The sequence below is a fragment of the Rana temporaria genome, chromosome 13, assembly GCF_905171775.1.
Source record: "Rana temporaria chromosome 13, aRanTem1.1, whole genome shotgun sequence".
Lineage (NCBI taxonomy): Eukaryota > Metazoa > Chordata > Amphibia > Anura > Ranidae > Rana > Rana temporaria.
In genome coordinates, this window is record NC_053501.1 from 75,775,440 (window position 1) to 75,801,110 (window position 25,671).

General features: G+C 44.6%; 1 protein-coding gene across 1 annotated transcript in view; it reads left to right on the forward strand.

Annotated features, from left to right (window-relative positions):
* The first annotated feature begins 289 nt into the window (after positions 1–289).
* RHOV (ras homolog family member V) overlaps positions 290–25,671 on the forward strand; it is a 30,785-nt gene continuing 5,403 nt past the window's right edge. The window contains exons 1-2 of the mRNA XM_040333825.1: positions 290–809; positions 24,993–25,051. Of these exons, the coding sequence (XP_040189759.1) occupies positions 584–809; positions 24,993–25,051 (285 nt within the window). The 5' untranslated portion in view covers positions 290–583. The remainder of the gene's footprint in view (positions 810–24,992; positions 25,052–25,671) is intronic.

Consider the following 25,671-nt stretch of genomic DNA (forward strand, 5'->3'; position numbering starts at 1 on the left):
ATCAAGCACTTACGCTGTAAACTTGCGGCGGTGTAACGTAAATGGGATACGTTACGCCGCCGCAGCGTAACGTATTTCTATGTGAATCTGGCCCTAAGTTTTTGGGTGAACATCCACTTTAAGTAAGCACAGGCATCGCCAACTTTTTTGCCTTTTTTTATTTTATTTTCCCATTTCCTTGCTATTACAAATACGATCCTGTTTGTAGTTTTGTGTATATTTGTTATTATCTTTAAATAGTTAGGGTGTTGAAGTGACTCAGTACTGTCGATTGCAGATTAGCATTGCATGAGTATTGTCTGTTAAGGAGCAGGCTCCAATTACCATGGGGAGGGAAATTGTAAATTGGGCTGGCTAAGAGCAGTTGGAAAGCAGAGCATGATCTAGTCACACCTGTTGTGAATGGGAGACAGAGAGAGAGAGGAAATGCTTGGAGTGAACTGTCTTGGGACATCAATAATGTAGACATTTCCCCCTGGTAAGGATATCCCAAGAAGCATTGGCAGACTCATGAGAAGAAAAAAGTGGATTTGTCTGCTGGGTCATTATTGAAAAGATCAGAAGTGGCTTCTGGACCTGTGTCATGCCTCCACAAGTAATGCTGGATTGTTCTAATGGGAAAAGGTTAAGTCCACAATTCTCTGGATCCCTGAGGAGGAGAAATTCATCCAGACCCAGCAGCCAGGAGCTTGGCATCAAATGTGTCCTTGTGGGAGATGGTGCAGTAGGAAAGACAAGCCTGGTGGTTAGCTACACTATAAATGGCTACCCCACTGAGTACCAGCCAACCGCTCTAGACACATATTCAGGTGAGTTTAGTTCCTTTAATACTGTGTGCGTTCATATGTTTCATTTATGGAGGAATATAAAGCTTATTTTCATGGCCAGTTTCCATATCTTCTGCTACAGCATCAAATGTACCAAAAGCTATAGTTTGACCACACCGTAGGGCATGGGGTGTTTGTTATGTACAGTGAAACCTTGTTTTGAGAGCGTTTTGCAAGATGTTTTAATAACTTTTGCCTTGATATACAAGTGATGTCTTGATATAAGAGTAGTGTCATGTCACAACAGAGTATATAAAAAAAAAAAGAGGAGCCTCTAGGTGTAGCAATATGGTTACATTTAAAGCGGGGGTTCACCCTAAAACATTTTTCTACCTTTACATTGTGCTCGCCTGCAACAATGACAGTATGCGTTTTTTTTTTTGTTTGTTTCGCTGTACATGCCTTCGTACAGCTATTTTTCCCCACGGCTTCCGGGTAGTGAATCACGCGGGAGTGCGCGTTCCTATCCAGCAGGTGATTGACATGATGACAAAAACTACCCCCCCCCCCCCCCCCCCGTCGCATAAGGAGCGTCACGAGTTGCAGAAAGAAACGCTGACTCGCCGTTCGGCTGCTTTCGGCAACTCGTGACGCTCCTTATGTGACGGGGGGAGGTAGTTTTTGTAACCGCGTCAATCACCTGCTGGATAGGAACGCCCACTCCCGCGGGATTCACTACCCGGAAGCCAGAGAAGAATATAGCTGTACGAGGTATGTACAGCGAAAAAAAAAACGGCATATTGTCATTGTCGAGAGTCAGCTCAATGTAATGTTAGAAAATAGTTTTTAGGCTTCATTTCCATGGACGTTTTTACAGCCGCTTTTTTTTTGCCTTTTTTTACAGCTTAAAAACGCCTGTCCATGTGTGTTTTTTTTTATTTATTTTTTGTTTTTTTTTTATTTATTATTAATATTATTATATATATATATATTTATTATTATTATATATAATATTTTTTTTTTTTTTTTTGAGCTGGAGCTCAAAAACGCAGCGGTAGCGTTTTTTGAGCGTTTTTTAACGTCTGGCGTTTTTACAGCTCTAACTCTGGAGCTTCAGAACGCACTGGTCCTGTGTTTTTTTTTTTTTTTTTTTTGCAGCTTAAAAACGGCTCAGCCATCTACAGCTCAAAAACGTCATGGTGGGCATGAGGCCATAGACTAACATGGAGAGCCGTTTTTAAGCTGCAAAAAAAACGCTCAGAAAAGTGGCTGTAAAAACGTCCATGGAAATAAAGCCTACGGGTGAACCCCCCGCTTTAATGAAGGTACAACATTTAGCAACTTATTGCTACACTTAGAGGCGCCTCTCTTCTTTTATACACTGTAAAAACATGCTTGTAATCCAAAGCACTTGTATATCAAAGCATGTTTCTGGAACGAATTATGCTCACAAACCAAGGTTTTACTGTAGATCCCACTTATCTTTTGGCCATTTCAACACTATCATGCTAATATATTCATGGTTTATCTGTCGGGAGGACTTTATTACATGTGCATTTTTCCATTGGCACTCAGTTGCTAAAATTGTACAATGTTTAATTTCCAACCCTGCTCAGATCATTTGTGACCCCAGGAAAAGTGCCTTCACCTCAACATACCAGTAATTTGGTTGCGGGGTCCTACCCAAAAAAAGCATTTGTTATTGCAAGGACCTCCAAACACTATACTTCTACTCGCGCACAGTAATGCAATGCTGCAAGTTGCCCAAAAATCAGCTTAAAAGCAGTAACTGCAGGAGATTGTGTCAGTACAGACAAAATGGCCTTTGTGGTGGCACCCACACTTTAACCACACTGGTAACTGAACTTGAACAGTGTAATCTATGCATTGATCATAAAGGGGGCCGAATCAGGCCCTCCAGGCCATTTCATGTGTCCCTCGCACCTCTCCTGCAGCTGCAGGAGAGCTCCAGTCCTCCTCCAGACCCTTACTTTCTGATTTCAAGCAATGCATCCAGCTACTTCCCAGCAGCAGCATAAGGAAAGGGGGGTGCACTGTGATGTAAGGGAGAGTAGGGGGCTCTTCTTCTGATGGTGGGGTGGCTCTTGACATCTAATATATGGGGAGGGGATGTGCTGGACATCTAATCTTACAGATACAACCGGCCCTTTTGAGGGCAATTATAATGCTGATGTGGCCCACGATGAAATTGAGTTTGACACCCCTGATATAGGGGTTTACACACATTTGGCAGGGTTACTGAATTCTTGTAGGTAGATTCAGTAAGAGTTAGGCCGATTTATCAGTAGATAAGCCGACCTAACTCAGAATCTACGCCGACCTATGTTTAAGCGTATGCTCGCGCTTAAACATATCTAAGATACGACGGCTTGCGCCATCCTATCTTAGGTTGCATTATTTTGGATGGCCGCTAGGTGGTGCTTCCATTGCGGCCGGCGTAGAATATGTAAATGAGTTTATACGCCGATTCACGAACATACGCCCGGCCGCCGCAGTCGATTTACTCTGTTTCTGTAGCGCATTACAGGCCTAAAGTTATTCCATCTATTAGGTGGAATAACAATGTTAAAGTATGGCCGCCGTTCCCGCCGCGAGATTCGAATTTTTAACGTCGTTTGCGTAAGTCGTCCGCAAATCGGGATTTACGTCGTTTATGTCCACGTCAAAATCAATAGGCCCGTGTGGCGTATGTAACCGCAATGCACACTGGGAAATGTAGTCGCCCGGCGCATGCGCAGTGAAAAAAAAACGTGACGTCAAGCCTCATTACCATCAAACGCGCCCCCCTCCAAGTCATTTGAATTTGGCGCCCTTACGCCCGCCCGCTTTAGGCTACGCCGCCGTATTTTAGCAGGCAAGTATATTGAGAATCATTACTAGCCTACCTAATTTACGGCGGCGTAGCCTAAACAGGCTAAGCTACGCCGCCGTAACTTTGCACTATTGTACCTGAATCCACCTATTAGTTTTTAATGGAATAATTTTTCGGGTTGTCAATAAAAAAAATTTGCGGAAGGTTGGCAACACTGCTTGGAGGGTTAACCTCACAGAATAAGGCCTATTTATACTTTTGCGTTTTTGACATGCTAAAACGCATGCACCTTTTAATGAAGTATTCTCTAATTTCAGTAAAACTTTGAAAGCTAGGGTGATGGCCGCGTCAACTCTTGGCGCCTTATAAATCCTGTATAATACAGCAGTAATATAACCAAATGGTCCCCGACATTGATGCGGCAGTGCGTTTTGGAGAATGCAACATTCAGCGCTTTTAGTGCATTGGGAGACCTAATGAAGTCAATGACGGCGCATGTAACATGCATTTTGATGCGTTGGCAACAGGGTATTAACAAGTGTTGGTCAATGACTGTTAACTCAATCAATTTCATAGCCTAAAGTGGAAATGCATTAGAAACAAGTGTTTAAAATTGTCAACTTGCAAAGGAAATGCATTTGTGTTTGTGCTCCTGCCCAACACCACAAAATACTGCACCTCTACGCACATGCATAGATCTGAATGAGCTCCAAGTGTTAACGATCTACTGATTTCCTTTCAAAGTGTAAGAACCTTTGTCTTAATTGGGGAGGGGTGACAATTCACTGTTGTCATGCAGAGTCTGTGACATTACTAGGAGAGTGACACTTTCTAAGTACAATCTTCTTACTCTCTATTGTCCAGGACAATTGTCTTTATGTGTACTTATCCCACCAGGTCTTGTCCCCTGCTAAGATGTCATAGTTCACACCATGCAATCATTTTGGAGCTACAAAGGATGTAATAGAATATCCTATTAGAGGGTGCACCCAAAACCTGATAGAAATGAGTAGCCTCTGGTGAGCTGAATCCCCCCAGGGACGTCTACCTCTGTGGGATTCTGTTTTTCAGATCTCTGAGTAAGGTTCTTGTATCTTCCTCAGCCATAGACTCTCTCCTGTTCCAGCAGTGGAAGGCTCCCCTTTTCTGCTTCATCTATCAAGGCGAGTGAAACCCTCCTTTTTTCTATGAGCAGACTCGCATTTAAAAAAAAAAAATCGCCACCATTGCTCCAAGATTAAAAAACAAACAAAAAAAAACCTAAGGGCTCTTTCACACGGGTGGCCCGTTCAGGTCCGCCTGCCAGTTTTTTAGGCGGATGTCAGCGGTGACATGCCCACTGACATCTGACCCGCTCCGATCCGCCAAAGTGTGACGGAGGAAAAACCTACTTTTCCATCCGTCTGGCGGATCGGGTGAACACGGACAGACGGTCCATGGTCATCCGATTTCCCCCCCCCCCCCCCCCCCCCATAGGGGAGAGCAGAGAAAAGACAGGGCGGTCCCTGTACAGTGTGCGGGGACCGCCCTGTCATCCGGCTCAGCGGGGATCAACGGAGCGATCCCCGCTGAGCAAGCATAGGTTCACGGGGCGGATCATTACTGATCCGCCCCGTGTGAAAGGGGCTTTAATCTACTCAAACGTAAATTTTGGGTCAGCTGACCCTTTTCTTCACTTTATAGACTCCTAATGTTGAACATTGCATAGAATAATCAGTTTTTGGAAGTCTTAGCCACGTTCACATTGGGCTGATTTGGCATGCGATTTGACATGCAAAATCGGCGGCTATTGACGGCCATGGCACTGTCCGAATTGGTGTGGTGCTGGCTTTGTGGCACTGCAACGATTCCCAAAAGTAGTTCCTGTACTACTATTGGCAACTTCGGGGGTGATTTGAATAGACAAATTCAATAGACAAATCGCTCCCAAAGTCAGACTGCATTGCCGGTTTGAAATCGTTCAGCTGAACTTGCACAATTTCTAACCCGCAGCAGTGTGAACCTGGGCCGGTAGTAAACGCCGCTTTGGTCATTTTTTACCTACAGGTAAGCCTATAATAAGGCTTACTTGTAGGTAAAATGATTATCTCCTAAGATCCGGTTCACACAGGCGCGACTCGTCAGGCGACTTATCCATCTGACAAGTCGCACTCCGTTCTGTACTATGGAACCGTTGTAATAGGAGCGACTCAAGTCGCTCCGACTTAGAAAAAGGTTCCTGTACTACTTTGAGACGACTTGCATTGACTTCAATACAGAAGTAACTTTGCAAGTCGCCTCTGAAGTCGTGGGCAGATAGCCTTGCCGAGTCGCTCTGCAAATTGTGCTGCCTGTGTGAACTGACTCTAACGTGCACTGTTTAGGACAGGGATCCTCAAACTACGACCCTCCAGCTGTTGCGGAACTACAAATCCCATGAGGCATTGTAAAACACTGACATTCACAGGCATGACTAGGCATGATGGGAATTGTAGTTCCTGAACACCTGGAGGGCCGTAGTTTGAAGACCCATGATTTAGGACATATTTACCCTGCATGCAGCCAGTGACATCACTGGCGCATCCGCTCTTAAAGCAGAGTTCCACCCAAAAGTGGAACTTCCGCTTAATCCACTCCTTGCCCCCTTACATGCCACATTTGGCATGTGATTTATTTATTTTTTTTTGGGGGGGGGGGGAGTGGGGGCTTCAGGAGGAGTGGGACATCCTGTCCTACTTCCTCCTTCCGCCGAGGGGCTGCTAAGGCGATACGTCATATCGCCTTTTGGCAGCCCCTCCCTGTAGGTGATCACCTGGGACACGTGACAGGTCCCAGGAGATCGCCTGTCCAATCAGATAGCGCCGGAACGTGGAGCAGGTGAGTGCATGTTTATTAAAAGCCAGCAGCTACACTTTTTTTTTTTTGTAGCTGCTGACTTTTAATAAACATTAAAAATGCCTGGAACACCCCTTAAGGTCCGGCATAATTTGTCTGAAATTCAGAGCTTCGTGAAGAATCCGAGGGCTCCTGTGCGCCAATCGCATAGCCGGAGCGTGTGAACCCGGAAGACAGACCAAGGAACATGTAAGCCTTCTCAGCGGTGACTGTACAGCGCTGGAGGGCTTCGGTCCAAGGTGAGTACTTCATAATGTGCTAGTATGCAATGCATTTTTTTTATGTTTTGATGTTGGGAACAACATCAACAGTTTTTACAAAATTTTTTGTTTGAAATGTTTTAATTTTAGGGATGTTTGTTGAGTTTTCTAACTGTTAAGCAGGCTAAATATTCAATTATTTTTTTGGCCACAGCGAAGAGAGATATCAAAAGAGCAGACTGGATTTTTTATTTATTTTTTGTTAAAAGCAAACTAAATTCAATGTCATTCGTCAAGCCATTGAATGTACTAAGATTTTTCATATGAATTTTTGTACAAACATTCTTTTTGTTGTTGCAATATAATAACATTTTGAAGAAATTTTCATTATTGAATGTGCAGAAGAACTGTGAGTGCCGATTCGCACTACAGCGACTTGGGATCCGACTTGTGTCGCCTGACATGAGAAATGACATTAAAGTGAATGAGCCATCTTAATACACACTAATGAAGTCGCTCCGACTTCAGAAAAGGTTCCTGTACTACTTCAAGGCGACTTGTGCCCATTGATTTCAATGGAAGTCGCCTCCAAAGTCGGATCACTGTCTTAACTGAAGCAACTTTACAGGAAGAGAAAATAGTTTTCTCAGGCAAATCCCTCCCTCCCACAGAGCTAAAATTGTTTGATTGGCCACTGGCAAAGTCGCCTGTCCTGGAGGCGACTCGAAGTCGCATTGAAGTCGTCTCGCCCCTGTGTGAACCGGCACTTAAGGCTGAATATTTAACAAAATAATCTGATACTGCTCAGTGTCAGTAATTGCATTTTAATATTATATCTTAATATGCCAATGGACAAGATAAATCTCATAGCAGAATTTGGGGAGGGGGGGTGTCAGCAGAGGACATGTACAAATTTCTCAGGAGAATTTCAGCCATGTCATTTTGGAAATGATTGGGATGTAACTAGGCCATATCTACATTTTTAAAGGCCCTTCACACAAATCAGATAAAATAAAAAGTAGTCAAATCCATTTTCTGTATGAGCCAGCGACTTTAAATGCTCATTAAAAGTGGCTAAAATGAATCGGGATAAAGAATATTCTTGCGTGAAAACATTTTTGGTACCCGTGCTCCTAGGCCTCATGACGGCTGTGTGCAAATCCACAGAAATGTACCACTGGAAATGTCTATGGTCATTCTGTTTAACCAAGGCTCTTAGGCACCTTCCTGCCCAAGCCAATTTTCAGCTTTCTGCGCTGTCGCATTTTCAATGACAAACTATTTTTTTATCATTTTGTTACCACAACTAGAGCTTTCTTTTGGTGGTATTTGATCACCTCTGCAATTTTTTATTTTTTGCGCAACAACTAAAAAAAAGACCGGAAATTTTGAAAAAAAAATATTTTTTTTTTTTTTTCTGTCAATTTTTTTGTTGTAAATAAGTGTTTTCTTTTTTAATTACGGGAACCGATGAGGTGGCACTGATGGACACTGATAGGCGGCACTCATAGGTGGCACTGATGGGTACATATGGGTGGCACTGATGGGTGGCACAGATAGGTGGGCACTGGGCTCTGATGGGCACTGAGGGGGTGGCTCTGATGGACACTGAGGGGTGGCACTTGTTTGTTTACAATTTTTTCAATCAGTGGCCATGTTGCCATTCATTGCCCATTTGTGGGCACTTATTGGCATCTATTGTGTATATTTTTTACATGTGGATGGCCATGGGGGATGTACCTGGCCATCCACATGTTTCCTCCAATCCCTGGTGGTCCTTGCGGCTTCCCTGTGGTCTAGTGTGGGCAACAGAGGGGGGGGGCTGCGCTGATAAACAATCAGCGTGAACCCCCCCTGTCAGGAGAGCCACCAATCGTCTCTCCTCTACTCGCGTCTATCAGACGCGAGTGAGGAAGAGCCGATCAACGTCTCCTGTTTACATCGTGATCAGCCGTGATTGTCCATTGACCGGGCGGGAAGTGGTTAATCATCTCAAATCCATTGTAATTCATGAAAACGAGGAGAAATTCTTGTTTTAATTTTTCCATAGGATTAAGGACTGGTTCCCACTGCAGCGATGCGTGAACCCTGCAAATCCACTGCGGGTCACCGCATTGCATGTCTCCCAGTGGCAGTTTTACACTGCCCTATGCGAACTGCTGGGAGTGTCAGTTAAAACTTAATGACGCCTCCAAAAAGGATCCTGTGCGAGTTTGGTCCAAATGCGATAGAAATTCAGCCATACTATCTTGCTAAAATCGCATCGCACAGAGATCGAATGTGATTTGCAGTACGAATCGCATCCGATCTCGGACATCGCACCAGTATGAACCGGTCCTAAGGCTGCTTTCACACTGAGGTGTTATAGCGCTAAAAATAGCGCCTGCAAAGCGCCTTGAAAGAGCATCCCCCTTCGCTCCAATGTGAAAGCCCGAGGCAGGGCGGTAAAACCATTCCTGCTAGCCGCATCTTTGCAGCGCTGTAGAAGTGGTGTATACACTGTTCCTAAAGCGCCCCCTGAAATCAATGGCAGCACCGGCAAATGTCAGAAAATCGCACCGCTTTACCGCCGATGCCCCCACCACCTTAAAGGGGTTGTAAAGGTAATTTTTTTTTTTTTCCCAAAATATCTTCCTTTACCTTAGTACAGTCCTCCTTCACTTACCTCATCCTTCGATTTTGCTTTTAAATGTCCTTATTTCTTCTGAGAAATCCTCACTTCCTGTTCTTCGGTCTGTAACTACACACAGTAATGCGAGGCTTTCTCCCTGGTGTGGAGAAAGCCTCTTGAGCAGGAGTGTCAGGACACTCTCTAATTTGCAGATAGAGAAAGGAGCTGTGTGTTAGTGGGTGTCCTGACACTCCTGCTCGCCCCCTCAAGAGGCTTTCTCCACACCAGGGAGAAAGCCTCGCATTACTGTGTGTAGTTACAGACCGAAGAACAGGAAGTGAGGATTTCTCAGAAGAAATAAGGACATTTAAAAGCAAAATCAAAGGATGAGGTGAAGTGAAGGAGGACTGCACTAAGGTAAAGGAAGCTATTTAGGGATTTTTTTTTTTACCTTTACCACCCCTTTAAATTAACCCGATGGAACGGAAACGCTCTGGACTGCAAACCGCAGCTGGACAGCCTAAGGCTCCATTCACACCTGAGCATATCGATTCACTGAAGTTTATTTATTTTTTATTTTTTTGCGTTTTTACAGCTTCAAGTGTTTTTGTTTACCAATAGAAAGCATTAGGGGGGAGGTGAGGGACAGAAGATGGAGATGGAGAGCTGTTTGAACAGAAAGTGAGCGCCAAAACGCTGAAGTCAGGCGTTTCTATTAAAGTCTATTGGGCTAAAAACGCATCTGCCAAAAAGAAGCGTGTGTGTTTGTTTTTTCTTCCCCATTCCTCTGACCTAATCTAACCCACCCTTTCACAAACGCATAAGTACCTCCTATCTGAAGGCCACAGTTGCACTGTTTACATCCAATAGTGCAAGTCTGCACTGTCCTGTCTGCACCAGCACATTTGTATCCACTTTTGTGAATGGGGGGATTACAGTGAAAGAATCGCTGTGGTAAACCCCAAAGCAAGCATTTATTACATTATATTGCCGCTTACCATTTCTTAGATGAGATTGCTACATTAGTTTTTTTTCTTTTTTAGGCTTGCTTTCTTCAGTTTTCACCTTGTGATCAAGCCAGCAAGTCTGTCTTTCAAAAGAACACGCTCTCCAGCAGAATGTATCACTGGCAGAGCTGAGATAAACCATTTGCAAGGATGCTTAGAATGATCAGATTTTATTCATGTAAAACCAAGAGTAAAAAACTGTTGCTGTAACTGCTTATAAAATATTAGCTGGAGTTTGGCTTTAAAGCGGGGGTTCACCCAAAAAAAAATGTTTTAACATTACATTCAGCCGAGTTGTCTTAATGACAATCGGCTGCTTTTTTTTTTTTTTCCCCGTACATACCTTATTTCACCGCCGCTTCCGGGTATGTCTGGAAGCGGCGGTGAAAATAAGGTATGTACGGGAAAAAAACAGCTGATTGTCATTAGGACAACTCGGCTGAATGTAATGTCAAAAATTGATTTTTTGGGTGAACCTCCACTTTAATTTTATATGGGCATTTAACACTCACTTGGAATTCCATCAGGAAGAATCTGCAAATTCCTGCAGCAATTTTTCCAATACAGCAATTCCCTGCGGTAATAATGGCTGGACACAAAGCCGTGGCCACATCAGCCTGTCATTGCATTGTATTTACCTGTCATTTAGCCACAGGAATTTGCAGGTTCTTGTCAATTGAATTTGCAGTGTGCGAACGTACCTGTAACCCTCCCCCTCTACATTGAGAACGTTGTTTTTGGTGAAGGCGCTTGAGTTTTCATATATTGTCCATTTAATACCTCTTACTGTAAGGAGATATAAATAACATTTAGCTTTCCATTCATGTATTTGGACATTCACTACTTCACCAAGCACTGGGACTTGTCATTTATGAATGCTTTCCTTTGAACTATAGCAGTACTGGTATTTCTTGTTTGCATTTGACTTGTATATAATATACTGATGCATAAACTATGCTAGAGGGTTAATGAGGAAAACAAACAGAACTTTGCTGTCGCTGGTATCGGTTGACAATAGTGTTTCCGGTTAGACGAGTTCCTCTCCTATCTAAGAAGGAGGTTATGATTTGATTTTCCCAGCAGTTAAGAAGCTTCAGAAGTGACAGTATGCACTCCATCACCGATCACACCCCGTCATTGTCTGACTTTCTTCCTTCACTTGCCACATGACATCTGCTTATGGTGAAATACTAGAAGAAAGATCCCAAATATGGCTGTAATGACTGGTACATGATGAGAATAATTTTTAAAATAGTTTTTCTTTTGTTTTTGGATTAACACTGTCCTGATTAAACGAAAATTGTTTGTTCTGTTATCGTATGAGAATTTTTTGTGTTTGTTCCTTTTTGGATTATTATATACTCCAGGCTTTAGTTTAGTATGAAGAAAAACTTACGGCTTAGGTCGGAGCCGCTGTCTAACGATCTGAAGTTAATACAGCAATCTCCCCTGCTGAGCTATTGTGTTCTGTCGGAGACTGCTCCACCCAACCCCCATCCCCCCCCACAGCGAATACTCTGGTCAGTAGCTGAGAGTGCTGATCAGCTGCAGGTTTTCCAGCATGCTCTTCCGGCAGGAGCCAGCCAAATGGCCGGCTTCTCTCAGACTGGCTGCCATACACATGCGCAAAATGTTACCATCAGATTATCGGATGGCTTCGAAAGCAATATTTTTTTATGCAATTTCTCTCATTGTGTGTTTGAACTACTCATAACATGTTACTAAAGCTGGAATTATCCTTTAACGAAAACATGTTTGTACTACTGTCTGCTTCCCTTTCACAAGGAAGCGTCCTCTTTTCAGGCCTATCTGATGAATGTCAGAATAGGAACTTAAAGGGTATGTAAAGGTACTTTTGCTATTTAAAAAATAAAATAAAAAAACATTTTATACTTGCCTCCACTGTGCAGCTCGTGTGGCCCTGACACTGGTCTTCTGGAGTCCCTCGGCGGCTGTCTCGGCTCCCACTCACAAGAATTCATCACCTTGTGGGTGCGCTCCTGTGATACAGCCAGCGGCCATAGCCGCTCACTGTATCACTCGGCCCTGCGTCATTGGATGTGATTGACAGCAGCGCCAGCCAATGACTGCGTTGATTTCAATCAACCAATGAATGAGCCAAGAAGCCTAGCCGAGAAGCAATTGCATTCACAGCGCGGGACTTTCGACGGGTCAGGTAAGTAAACGAGGGGCCTGGGGGGGGCGCTAATCGGCAGATGTTTTTTCACCTTAATGCATAGAATGCATTAAGGTGAAAAAACTTTTACCCTCACAACCCCTTTAAGAGATCAAAATGCATGTATACACAAAGCATTACAAAGTTGAGTAGAAATTCTAGCTTTTCTTAAAGCGGGGGTTCACCCTATTAAAAAAAATAAAAATAAAAATGTTTCCTCTAGCATAAAATTAGGCATAGTAGCGCGAGCTACAGTATGCCTGTATTTATTTTTTTAGCCCGGTACTCACTGTGCAATCGTATAGATAAGATTCCGACTCCCCGCGGGGAATGGGCGTTCCTATCCAGAGGGAAGGTGATTGACGGCCGGCTCTGGCACGTCACGCTTCTCTGGAAATAGCCGAAATAAGACTTGGCTCTTCACGGCGCCTGCGCATAGTCTGTGCGCAGGCGCCGTATAGCGCCGTGAAGAGCCGAGACCTACTCCGGCTGTCTTCGGGGAGCGTGACGTGCCATAGCCGGCCGTCAATCACCCTCCCTCTTGCTAGGAACGCCCATTCCCCGCGGGGAGTCGGAATCTTCTATAGAGGATTGCACAGTGAGTACGGGGCTAAAAAAATAAATACAGGCATACTGTAGCTCGCGCTACTATGCCTAATTTTATGCTAAAATCTTGTTATGGAGGGTGAACCACCGCTTTAACCTCTAAACAACATGGTAACCCTTAGGCTCCATGCACACTGAAGCTAAAAAAATGCCAGTAGCTTTGCAGGGAGCCTTTCAACGCCAGCGTTTTTTTTTTTTTTTTTTTTTTTTTTTTTTTATATATTTTTTTTTTCAATGGATAAACGCTGGCGCCAGAATTTTTTAGCGTTTTTTTCTGCCTTTTTTTTATTATTTTTTGCGTTTTTTTTTTTTTTTTTTTTTTCAGCCAAAAAACTGCACTTTGAACGCAAATTTGGGGCGTTAAGAAAAAAAGCCAATTAACTCCAAAGCTCATTAACCCTAAACGCCCAGGTGTGCATGGGCACATAGAGTTCAGTTTATGGGCTTTAAAAAAATAAAGCCAAAACGCCAATAAACTAGTTCATCAGCTTCAGTGTGCATGCAGCCTTAAAATTACTTCTAGGTCTCAGGGAACCCCCTGCTAAAATCAACCAGGGGTTGGTGGGAAGATGCTTTGTATCATATTTGTTTTGCCTACAGCTGTTGCGTTATTGCTGTGCTGGTTTTCTCTGTTATATAAACATTATTTAATGTGAGAATCCTGTTAATTTACATACAACTGTTTTGTTTATTCAAACTTCTGTCCCATTGTCTTGAGTCTAGAGCAATTAGAATTTCACTCCCACTGTGTCTCACAATGGGTATCTTTGAATTCAGTTTCACCCTTTTGATTTGTGCTTGATGGTTGTTTTTTGGCTTTTTGTATATATTTTTAGGCTTTGTATTCAAAGTAATCCTTCTTTTTTTTTTTTTTTTTTTAAATCTGCTGCTTTTCAGCCTGGAGGAGAGGTGAGGGGTCTTGTAGACCAGACATCTCTCCATAAAGAGGACCTGTTGCTCACCATTTCTATCACAAGCCTTGTAATGGGAATAAAAGTGATCAAAAAAATGTGGTAAAGGAAAAGTGTAAAAAAACACAAAAAAAAATGAAAGTGCCCCCGTCCCCTCAAGGCTTGCATGCAGAAGCGAACGCATATATAAACGACGTCCAAACCACACGTGTGAGGTATCGCCATGAATGTTAGAGCGAGAGCAATAATTCTAGCTCTTCTGTAACTCTAAACAGGTAACTTTTAAAAAATGCTAAACCGTCGCCTATGGAGATTTTAAAGTACCGAAGTTTGGCACCATACCACGAGTGTGGTCAATTTTAAAGCATGACGTGAGGTATCTACTCGGCGTAACATCTGTTACAATATACAAAAAAAAATTGGCTAACTTTACTGTTTTTATTCATGAAAATTATTATTATTATTATTTTTTTTTCTTCCAAAAAAAAGCACGTTTGAAAAATGACTGCACAAATACAAATGTTAACATAAAAAGTTCCAATGACCACCATTTTATTCCCTAGGGTGTCTGCTAAAAAAAATGTTTGGGGGTTCTCAGTAATTTTCTAGCAAACATTTATGATTTTTTACATGTAGAAGTGTCAGAATTTGCACAGTATTGAAGTGGTTAAAATCCTTGTTTGTTGTACAATACAATGGAAAGAAGCTACGTGCAAAATTTCACCATACTTAGATTTGTACAAAGTGTAGATGTCATAGAAGGTTTAATAAATGAAATGCTCAGAAATCCTATTCATGTCTAGCATAGGAGATGGAAACTTATAGGCATTGGAAGTCCATCCAGTTCAATCTGTGTAGTTGTACGAGAGTCATTGTCGATAGTAATTTTCCCATATCCCTGAAAGTTGTGTTCTTTAAGATGCAGGTCCAAGTTAAAAGTAAGGTATTACAGTATTTGGAAAAAGTAGGAAAAAACTGTGCTAAAGCATAGGATGCATTAAGGTGAAAAAAACATTTACCTTTACAACCCCTTTAAGCCCTGTAACCCCTGAATATGTATTCATCAGGTTCAAGGCTCCCTGTAAATGATGAACCGGCATCATTCAGGAATGGCAGCATATCATCTGCATTACGGGCTACCCTCTCCTCCGACCCTCTAATTCCAAGTCCCCGAATATCTGGAGAAGTCTGAAGAGCCTCTGCCACCGGCTCTATTGCGATCACAAAGAGAGTTGGAGAGAGGGCAGCCCTGTTGCATCCCCCTTTTTTATAGCTGGAAAAGGGCTGACAACCTTCCTCCCAGCTTGACCACTGACATGGGATTTTGAAATATTGTCTGCAACCACAAGATGCACGCCAATGGCAATTTCCCATAGAAAAGGCCATTCGACAGTGTCAAAGGCATTTTTCTATGGCTAAAATATCTCCATATTCTTTATACAGTCCAATGGGGAGTCCATCCGGACCCAGAGTCTTTCCAATCGGAAAAATATATTTATAGCCTTCTGGATTTCTTCATGAGTGATGGGTAAAACAATGCCTCTCTCACTACCCGACAGCCATCCAAGCGATATCCTATCTGAAAGGACGGACAGCTCCCCTGGATGAAAGACAGGGGGGAGAGTAGAGGTGTATCAAGAGCTATAGAACTGCTTAAGTCTCTAAAATGTATTCTGGGTTAGACGCCGTTCCCCCTCAGGAGTTCTGACTTCAGATATACAGTGCTGTAAAAATTATTTACCCCATCCTGATTTATTTTATTTTTTTGCATATTTCTCACCCTTAAATGATTCAGATCATCAAATCTTATTGCACAAAAATAACCCGAGCAAATCCAATGCAGTTTTTAAATTTAATTTATTAAGCGGAAAAAAGCTGTTCAAACCTGCCTGGCCCTATGTGAAAAGTACTTGCTCCTTCCCATGCTGAATCATAAATTACCTGTGATTAACCACAATATTTTGGAAAGTGGAGTTGAATTTCACTTACCACATCCAAGCCTGATTACTGCCAGACCTGTTGAACCAAGAAATGGCATAAATAGAATCTGTCTGACAGTGAAGCACGCTAACCGATCACAAAAAGCCACACAACATGCCACAATCTAAAAAATCAAGAACAGATTAGAAACAAAATAATGAACGTATATCGGAAGGAAGGGTTTCAAACCATTTATAAAGCTTTGGAGAGCCATTATCCACAAATAAAGATAACTTGGAACAGTGGGGAACTTACCCAGGAGTGGCCGGCCTACAAAAATTACTCCAAGAGCATGACGCCGACTAATCCAGGAGGTCATAACAAGAATAGAGGTAGACCGATATGGGTTTTTCTATGGCCGATGCCGATATTTAGAAATCTGTGCGGCCGATGGCCGATATATAATGCCGATTTTTGCGGCCGATATTTTGGGCCGATTTATTTTTTATTTTTTGATAGGCGCGGGTGGTGCTGCGTTGTGGAGGGGGATGGGTGGTGCTGCGTTGTGGGGAGGGATGGGTGGTGCTGCGTTGTGGGGAGGGATGGGTGGTGCTGCGTTGTGGGGAGGGATGGGTGGTGCTGCGTTGTGGGGAGGGATGGGTGGTGCTGCGTTGTGGGGGGGGTTGGGTGGTGCTGCGTTGTGGGGAGGGATGGGTGGTGCTGCGTTGTGGGGAGGGATGGGTGGTGCTGCGTTGTGGAGAGGGATGGGTGGTGCTGCGTTGTGGAGAGGGATGGGTGGTGCTGCGTTGTGGAGAGGGATGGGTGGTGCTGCGTTGTGGAGAGGGATGGGTGGTGCTGCGTTGTGGAGAGGGATGGGTGGTGCTGCGTTGTGGGGGGGCGTGGGTGGTGCTGCGTTGTGGGGGGCGTGGGTGGTGCTGCGTTGTGGGGGGGATTGGGTGGTGCTGCGTTGTGGGGGGGATTGGGTGGTGCTGCGTTGTGGGGAGGGATGGGTGGTGCTGCGTTGTGGGGAGGGATGGGTGGTGCTGCGTTGTGGAGAGGGATGGGTGGTGCTGCGTTGTGGAGAGGGATGGGTGGTGCTGCGTTGTGGAGAGGGATGGGTGGTGCTGCGTTGTGGAGAGGGATGGGTGGTGCTGCGTTGTGGAGAGGGATGGGTGGTGCTGCGTTGTGGGGGGGCGTGGGTGGTGCTGCGTTGTGGGGGGCGTGGGTGGTGCTGCGTTGTGGGGGGCGTGGGTGGTGCTGCGTTGTGGGGGGGCGTGGGTGGTGCTGCGTTGTGGGGGGGATTGGGTGGTGCTGCGTTGTGGGGGGGGGTTGGGTGGTGCTGCGTTGTGGGGAGGGATGGGTGGTGCTGCGTTGTGGGGAGGGATGGGTGGTGCTGCGTTGTGGGGAGGGATGGGTGGTGCTGCGTTGTGGGGAGGGATGGGTGGTGCTGCGTTGTGGGGGGGATTGGGTGGTGCTGCGTTGTGGGGAGGGATGGGTGGTGCTGCGTTGTGGGGAGGGATGGGTGGTGCTGCGTTGTGGAGAGGGATGGGTGGTGCTGCGTTGTGGAGAGGGATGGGTGGTGCTGCGTTGTGGAGAGGGATGGGTGGTGCTGCGTTGTGGAGAGGGATGGGTGGTGCTGCGTTGTGGAGAGGGATGGGTGGTGCTGCGTTGTGGAGAGGGATGGGTGGTGCTGCGTTGTGGAGAGGGATGGGTGGTGCTGCGTTGTGGGGGGGCGTGGGTGGTGCTGCGTTGTGGGGGGCGTGGGTGGTGCTGCGTTGTGGGGGGGCGTGGGTGGTGCTGCGTTGTGGGGGGGATTGGGTGGTGCTGCGTTGTGGGGGGGGGTTGGGTGGTGCTGCGTTGTGGGGGGGGGGTTGGGTGGTGCTGCGTTGTGGGGGGGGGGTTGGGTGGTGCTGCGTTGTGGGGGGGGGTTGGGTGGTGCTGCGTTGGGGGGGGGGTTGGGTGGTGCTGCGTTGTGGGGAGGGATGGGTGGTGCTGCGTTGTGGAGAGGACGTGGGTGGTGCTGCGTTGTGGGGGGGCGTGGGTGGTGCTGCGTTGTGGGGGGGATTGGGTGGTGCTGCGTTGTGGGGGGGATTGGGTGGTGCTGCGTTGTGGGGGGGGGGGATGGGTGGTGCTGCGTTGTCGGGGGGCGTGGGTGGTGCTGCGTTGTGGGGGGGATGGGTGGTGCTGCGTTGTGGGGGGGGATGGTGCCTCAGCCCGGTTTCACTTTAAAAAGACATACAATTAAGTCTGCAGGGGGGGGGGTACAGTACAGTAGCACTTACCCTCCATACATGCTGGTATCTATCTGCATGCACCTGAATAGGCTAGGTGCATGCTGATGAGATGACCAGCCAATCATTGAACAAGTATAGTTCAAGCAGCCAGCAGGCTCCACCTAAGCAGGAAAGGAGGACAGAGCTAGTGCTGGCCACGATCTCCTGCTGGGGGGAGTTACCATGTCAGGTGGCAGATGCTTGTGTAAAGAGCCAATGATTGTTTCTCTGCCACCTGACTTGCAGTACTGACCAGTGCTCTTGAAGCAATATATTCTTGAATCCTCCACCCGCACGGCCACTATAGAGAAGCTAAGGAGAGATTTCACTATCATTCATCGTACCGCCCCGCCCCCTCCCGCGGCGTGCTGTATTAGAGGAAAAATCATTGGCCCTTTACAAGTATCTAATACAGCATGCCGAGGGAGGGGGCGGGGCGGTACGATGAATGCCAGTGAAATCTCTCCATAGCTTCTCTATAGTGGCCGTGCAGGTGTAGTAGGAATCAAGAATACATTGCTACAAGAGCACTGGTCAGTACTGAAAGTCACGTGGCAGATGCTTGTAAAGGGCCAATGATTGTTTATCCAATACAGCACGCCGAGGGAGGGGGCGGAGCGGGGACGGGGCGGTACTATGCAATGGCAGTAAAATCTTTCCTTGCTATTGGAGCGAGGTGGCCGTGCGGGTGGAGGATTCAGGGACACACGCTGCTGCAGGGCAGGCGGCCATGCGAGCCGTTTATTGTAATAGCCGCGATTGCCGCGAATCGGCCGATTTTTTTTCACAATAATCGGCCGATGCCGATTTCCTAAAAACGGCCAAATATCGGCCGATATATCGGTCGACCTCTAAACAAGAACATTATACCGACAGTAAGATGTGATGGTGGTAGCATGATGGTCTGGGGCTGCAGGACCTGAATAACTTACCATAATTGATGGAAACATGAATTCTGAGCTCTACCAGAAAATCCTAAAGGAGAATGTCTGGCCATCAGTCCGTGACCTCAAGCTCAAGTACATTTGGATTATGCAGCAGAACAATGATCCGAAACACAATAGTAAGTCCACCTCCAATTGGTACAAACAAAGCAAAATTTAGGTTTTAGAGTGGCCTAGACAAAGCCCGGACTTAAATCCAATTGAGATGCTTACACAGGCCGTCGATGCTGGGGAAAACACTCCAATGTGGCTTTATTAAAACAATTCTACAAAGCGTGGGCCAAAATTGCTCCACAGCGATGTGAAAGACTAGTTGTCGGTTATCGCAAACGCTTGATTGCAGTTGTTGCCGCCAAGGGTGGCACAACCGGTTATTAGGTTTAGGGGGAAATTGCTTTTTCGCATTAAGCCAGGCAGGTTTGGACTTGGTCGATCTAAATTTGGGGCTATAATAGAATAAACATTTCCCATAAAAGGTAACTTTGCAGGATAATCCTCTCCAATATTGCATTTAATATGTCGTGACATTAAACATTAGTCTCTCCTTTATTGAAATTTTTAGATAAGAAAAACATTAAGCATACAATCAAGTAAGATAAATAAAAAACGGACGTTTGTCATGTTTTTAAAAAGTGTTAACTTAGATCATCTATAAAATGTAAGTGGTAACTTCCATAGAACATTATAACACATATTGAGTGTTGTATAGCGGTGCAAACTGTGTCCAGGAGGGAGGCCTACCCACCAATTTATCAATATTTTTTCTTTCTGCTAAAAAGTATAAGACCACAACAAATAAATGAATACATTTTACATTCTATACTTAGTGTGGTAACACTCTTGTGATTTCTTAGTGAGTGGGACCTATGGTACGCCTAGGTCATATCATTGAAAATTATAATGGCCAGTTTTCATATTGACTTACCGGTAGGTGTCTAGAGGTTGTGTTGGTTTAGCTATTGATATTTCATGGGAGGCATGTCTGTTCACTATCTCTAATGTATCTTTGACATTTAGAGGCTTTGTTTGATTTCCAAATTTTTGTTAGGCTTAATTTTGCTGCTTTGAGAACATGAGTTGTTACCATTCTGAATTGGTGCAGCATATTACCTATCGAAAGGTTTAGTTGTGCTAGGGTCTGCGGTATATTAGTTTGTGATGGCTCCAAATATTTTGAAGATGTGTGCCAAAAAGGATTGTAGTGCAGGGCATGTCCAGAATATATGGAACATATCTTCCCTTGCTCCATGGCATCTCCAGCAGGAGTCGGAATGTTGCGGTCAAGTACGATCTCGGTGAGATTTTTTATTTTTTTTTATACATCTCCAAGAGAGCGGTGCAGTGAGTATATTTGAATATTGACCCAATTGCTTCTGTCCCTTGTTGGTCCGAGTAGTTTTTGCCCAGGTCTAACTGCTATCTTGTTTCGTTTCTAATTTTAAATGGTGGGAGAGCATGTGAGAAGATTTTTGCTGATGGGCAAGGATCGCCTTTTTGAAATTTTTGCTTTGGAATTCAAACTTATGAAGCATCTGTTGTAGGTAGGTCCAATGAATCCTGTCAAACGCCTTCTCAATGTCCAATGATGGGAGAAGAGAAGGTGTTCCAGAGGACTCTGCGTGGTGGATATCGATAAACCTAGTGGTGTCGGCGGCCTGGTGGCCTTTTGTGGATCACGTTTGATTGCTGTGAATGAGAGGGTAGTATTTTAAGTAGGCATGATGCTATAGTTTTGGCATACATTTTTATGTCTAGATTAAGAAGGTAAATGGGCCTAAAATGTTGGTCGGTCGGCTCCTTCCCTAGTTTTGGAAGTGTTATCGTTGCTTGGAGCATTTCAGATGGGAAAGAGGAAGCGGCGTTGCTGAAAATTGTGCTCATAACTGGGGTCCAAGATTTGGGAGAATTGCTTATAGTATTTCCGGTCAGACCAGCAGGTCCAGGAAATTTGCCTGCAGGTAGTTTTATGATGGATTGTATTTCTTGGGTCGTGAAGGGAGCATTTAAGCAAGTTTCTTGTTGATTAGTTATTTTCAAAGGTTAATTTTGATTAAGAAAGGTATTGCCATCTTCTAGAGACGGTTGATGTGTGGATTGGTCATGGTTGAGATTATATAGATCGCTGTAATATGCACTAAATGTGTCAGCTATGCTTTGAGGGTCTGTTACTTTGGCATGAGGGTGGTACAGGTAAGCTATCCTGGTCTTGGTCCTGTATCCTTTAACCGCTTCCTGACCGCCGCACAAACTTGTACGTCAACAGAATGGCACGGCTGGGCAAGTGTGTGTGTGTGTGTGTGTCCCCCCTTTAATTTGCGGCCGTGTGGTCGCGAGCTCTGTGACCGTGGGATCCGTGGACTCAATGTCCGCCGGTGTCCCGCGATCGGTTCACAGTGCTTAAGAACGTGGAGATGTCAGTGTAAACACATCTCCCCATTCTTCCTTAGTGACATGTCACTGATCGTCTGTTCCCTGTCATCAGGAACAGCGACTTGTAGCCACACCCCCCTAACAGTTAGAATCACTCCTTAGGACACACTTAACCCCTTCAGCACCCCCTACAGGTTAACCCCTTCAGTGCCAGTGTGCTTTTTACAGTAAGTAGTACTATTTTATTTATTTTTTATTTTTATTTATTTTTTAGCACTGATCGCTTTAAAATTGACAATGGTCCCAAAAAATGTGTCAAAAGTGTCCGATGTGTCCACCATAATTTCGCAGTCATGATGATAAAAATCGCTGATCACCGCCATTACTGGTAAAAAAAAAAATTTTTTATATAAAAATGCTATAAAACTATCCCCTATTTGGTTTACGCAAAAGTTATAGCGTCTACAAATCAAACGCTTATTTTTTGGTAAAAAAATATATAAAAAAAGCCTGTTAAAACGGGGTACCCCCCCAAAAAGGATATATGTGGCATGTCACCAACACTTAGTGGAAGTTCGATTTTTGGGTGGAACTCCGCTTTTAAGTACTGAAACGTGAATGCCCGTTTTTAAACTTGGAATTCAGCCAAATCTGTTTGTTTTATATATATATATATATATATATATATATATATATATATATATATATATATATATATATAATTTTTTTTTTTTTACAGAAAACTAGTCCTGTATACTAGACTGATTTTGTCTCTAACAGGGTGCAATTAAAGGGGTTGTAAAGGTAAATGTTTTTTCACCTTAATGCATCCTATGCATTAAGGTGAAAAAAACATCTGACAGCACCGGCCCCCCCGAGCGCCCGTTTTACTTACCTCACCCCTCGAAAGTCCCGCTCGCGTCCCCGTCATCCTGTTCGGTTCCCAGCCTGGCCAGTGATTGGCCAGGTTGGATGGATTGATAGCAGCGCAGCCATTGGCTGGCACTGCTGTCAATCACATCCAATGACACTGCGCGCCGGGGGCAGGGCCAAGTATCACGGGAGCGCGCTCGCAAGAGCTTTCCACCATGCAAGGGAGCTCGCATGAAGGCGGAAAGCTTTTGCGAGGAGGAGCCGAGACATCCGCCGAGGGACCCCAGAAGACCAGGTTCGGGGACACTCACAAAACGAGCTGCACAGTGGAGGTAAGTATAACATGTTTGTTTTACCCCAAAAACATTCTTGCCTTTTAGTGATCCTTTTAAGTTCTGCCACCTAGTTTTCCAGTTTTAATAGCAGATGATGGTGTATCTGGCCTTGGGTCACTTCTCAGTGTTGGCCTACAGCCCAAACCAGTCTTCCCAGCTTGACACAATGCAATTACTCCACATCAAAATACTTCATGAGCTACATCATTTGCTCTGGATTTCAAATATAAAGAAATCTGCCATTTAACCGCAACATATACCCACATGTTCAGTTAACAGTGACCTGTGTTGCATAATGTAGTTTGAACAAGCCAGCGTGTGGTTTTGTGTATAGTGCTTGAATCCAGTAATGATGATTTGTGGACAGTCTGCGACCTTCTCACTGCTTGATTTGTCTCACAAGTAGAATTGATTGTCCAGGATGGGTTTTATGGCCATTTGTGTCTAGGAGACAAGGTAGGAGATGGGAACCTTTTCTTTGTTTATGAACAATGTCCGCTGATAAAGAACATGTATGTTTATAACACTATTGTTCGGGTCTACTTGAGATCAGATCATAGGCCATGTCTATGGTCGGCGTAAGCAGAGATTGTGTTTGGATTTTCTAAAATGGGTTGACCATTTATCTTTAACCAGTTCCTGCCAGATGGTGGGCTTTAACGGCAAGAAGCCGCATATATGCATGCCTAGATAAACTTATGGCTGTGGAAATTAAAGATTAATTCCTCGATTAATCGTTTATTTTTTTGATCGGAACTAGTGGTGCAACAGATCGTAAATGATCTGTGATCTGAATGGGTCACGATATGCGGATCGGCACACCACGTGATCCGCGGAGCTCTGCTGCTGCCTCAGCCATAGGAAAGGCCGCAGCTTTAGCCTCGCTCCCCGGAGGCGACGGCCATCTTGGTCCACCCGGCAGCGGCCTAGGTGAGCCTAGAGCAGCGTTCTGATGTCATCACCCGGCCTCAACTGCACGTGTTCGGCTGGCTTCTCTAGTGCTTGCTTAGGTCTTGACAATCTTCCTATACAGTGGGGGAGATGTGGCCCATATTACAGTGGGGACTATATATGGTGGTGGTCCGAAAAATGTATGTGTTATAATCTAAATTATTCGATTAATCGATTAAAAAAAGTTGGTTAATCAAACACGAATTTTAATCAGTATAATAACTAATATAAACCTATTTCTGTGCTGAGGGCGCACTCCCTAGGGGGTACTGGAAAGCTCCTGTGCATACTTGCGAATCACAGTGGTCATGTGATCAGAATGCCCACCTCTGCTTTCAGAACCTCTTAAAGGGCTGGGAGGCGGTGGGAATGGGGTTCAAAGAGAAAAGTGAGAATAGAAAAAACAAACATACTCGCCTCTCTGCTGCAGTTGTCCCCCACCGAAACTAAGCCCAACAGAGATCGCAGGACTCCGTTTTCAGTCAGGGGATAGGCGTTGCTGGCACCGGCTCTCGGCAGCGCTGATCAGGCATCCGAGTGAATCCCAACATTGTCATGATTCTTCAAGAGCAAGGAGCAGATTTGCAACCTTTGCCTACACTGGGCTTTGTCCAGCTCCTTCTGGGTCACAGAAGAGCACTATTTTTTTTTTATATTTGAACTTAATGAATTGTTTAATCCCCCCCCCCCCCTAATTTCGCTTAATGTCCACGGTTGTAATTTAATTGTTGCTTCAAATGATCAGGTTGTCATAGAGGTGATCAGCTCTGCCTGCTGTAATTATGGTTGCTCTAGGATCCTATCCCATTACGCAGATGATCATTAACTGCATTCTAGCACAACAGAATTGTAGCTACTTTCAGATATCTGGTCCAATAAAGCAGACATGGCAGCCTCAGCGGTTCTCTGCATTTTCTACCTCCGATAACAAGTGTTTTATTTTAGGAATGGGCATTATTCTCTCTAATAAAATAAATACGCCTGTTAGGCTGGCCATACGCAAGGAAGATTGTGGTTGAACATTCGTACAAGCGAATATTCCAAATTTATTATTTTTCTTAAAAAAAATTGTGTGTGTGTGCTACTGATGTATTGCCAGAGGTTTGGTAAAAAAGCAAGACTGACTTAAGTTACCCTGAAATATTAGGGGTAATGATGTTGTTCCATCTCATAAATAGTTGAAGTATTGAATAATGGTGCAGTTTTATCTAGAAAAGGCTTAGATGAGGGCGTGGGCAGCATGAAGGGGGTAAACTAAAAATAACAGAACAAGGTGTGTGTAAGTGTAATTCTTAACTTTTTCATTAAATACGGTACCTCAGAATATGTTTTCTCTTTCAGTTCAAGTGTTGGTGGATGAAGCGCCTGTTCGAATTCAACTTTGTGACACAGCAGGACAGGTATGCAAAGAGAATAATCCTTTTTACATTTTGATATATGGGCCGCTTCAGCCATGCTGGACTTAAAGGGGTTGTAAAGGTTATTTATTTTATTATTTTTCCCCTAAATAGCTTCCCTTACCTTAGTGCAGTCCTCCTTCGATTTTGCTTTTAAATGTCCTTATTTCTTCTGAGAAATCCTCACTTTCTGTTCTTCTGTCTGTAACTCCACACAGTAATGCAAGGCTTTCTCCCTGGTGTGGAGAAAGCCTCTTGAGGGGGAGGGGGCGAGCAGGCAAGTCAGGACACTACTTTGCAGATGGAGAAAAGAGCTGTGTGTAAGTGGGCATCCTGACACTTCTGCTTGCCCCCTCCCCCCCTCAAGAGACTTTCTCCACACCAGGGAGAGAGCCTCCCATTACTGTGTGTAGTTACAGACAGAAGAACAGGAAGTGTGTATTTCTCAGAAGAAATAAGGACATTTTAAAAGCAAAATGGAAGGATGAGGTAAGTAAAGGAGGACTGCACTAAGATAAAAGGAAGCTATTTAGGGAAAAAAAAATTCCTTTACAACCCCTTTAACTGTGGGGGGTGGGACTGACTGGGGGAGGAGACCGATCAATGTTCCTACTTGGTAGGAA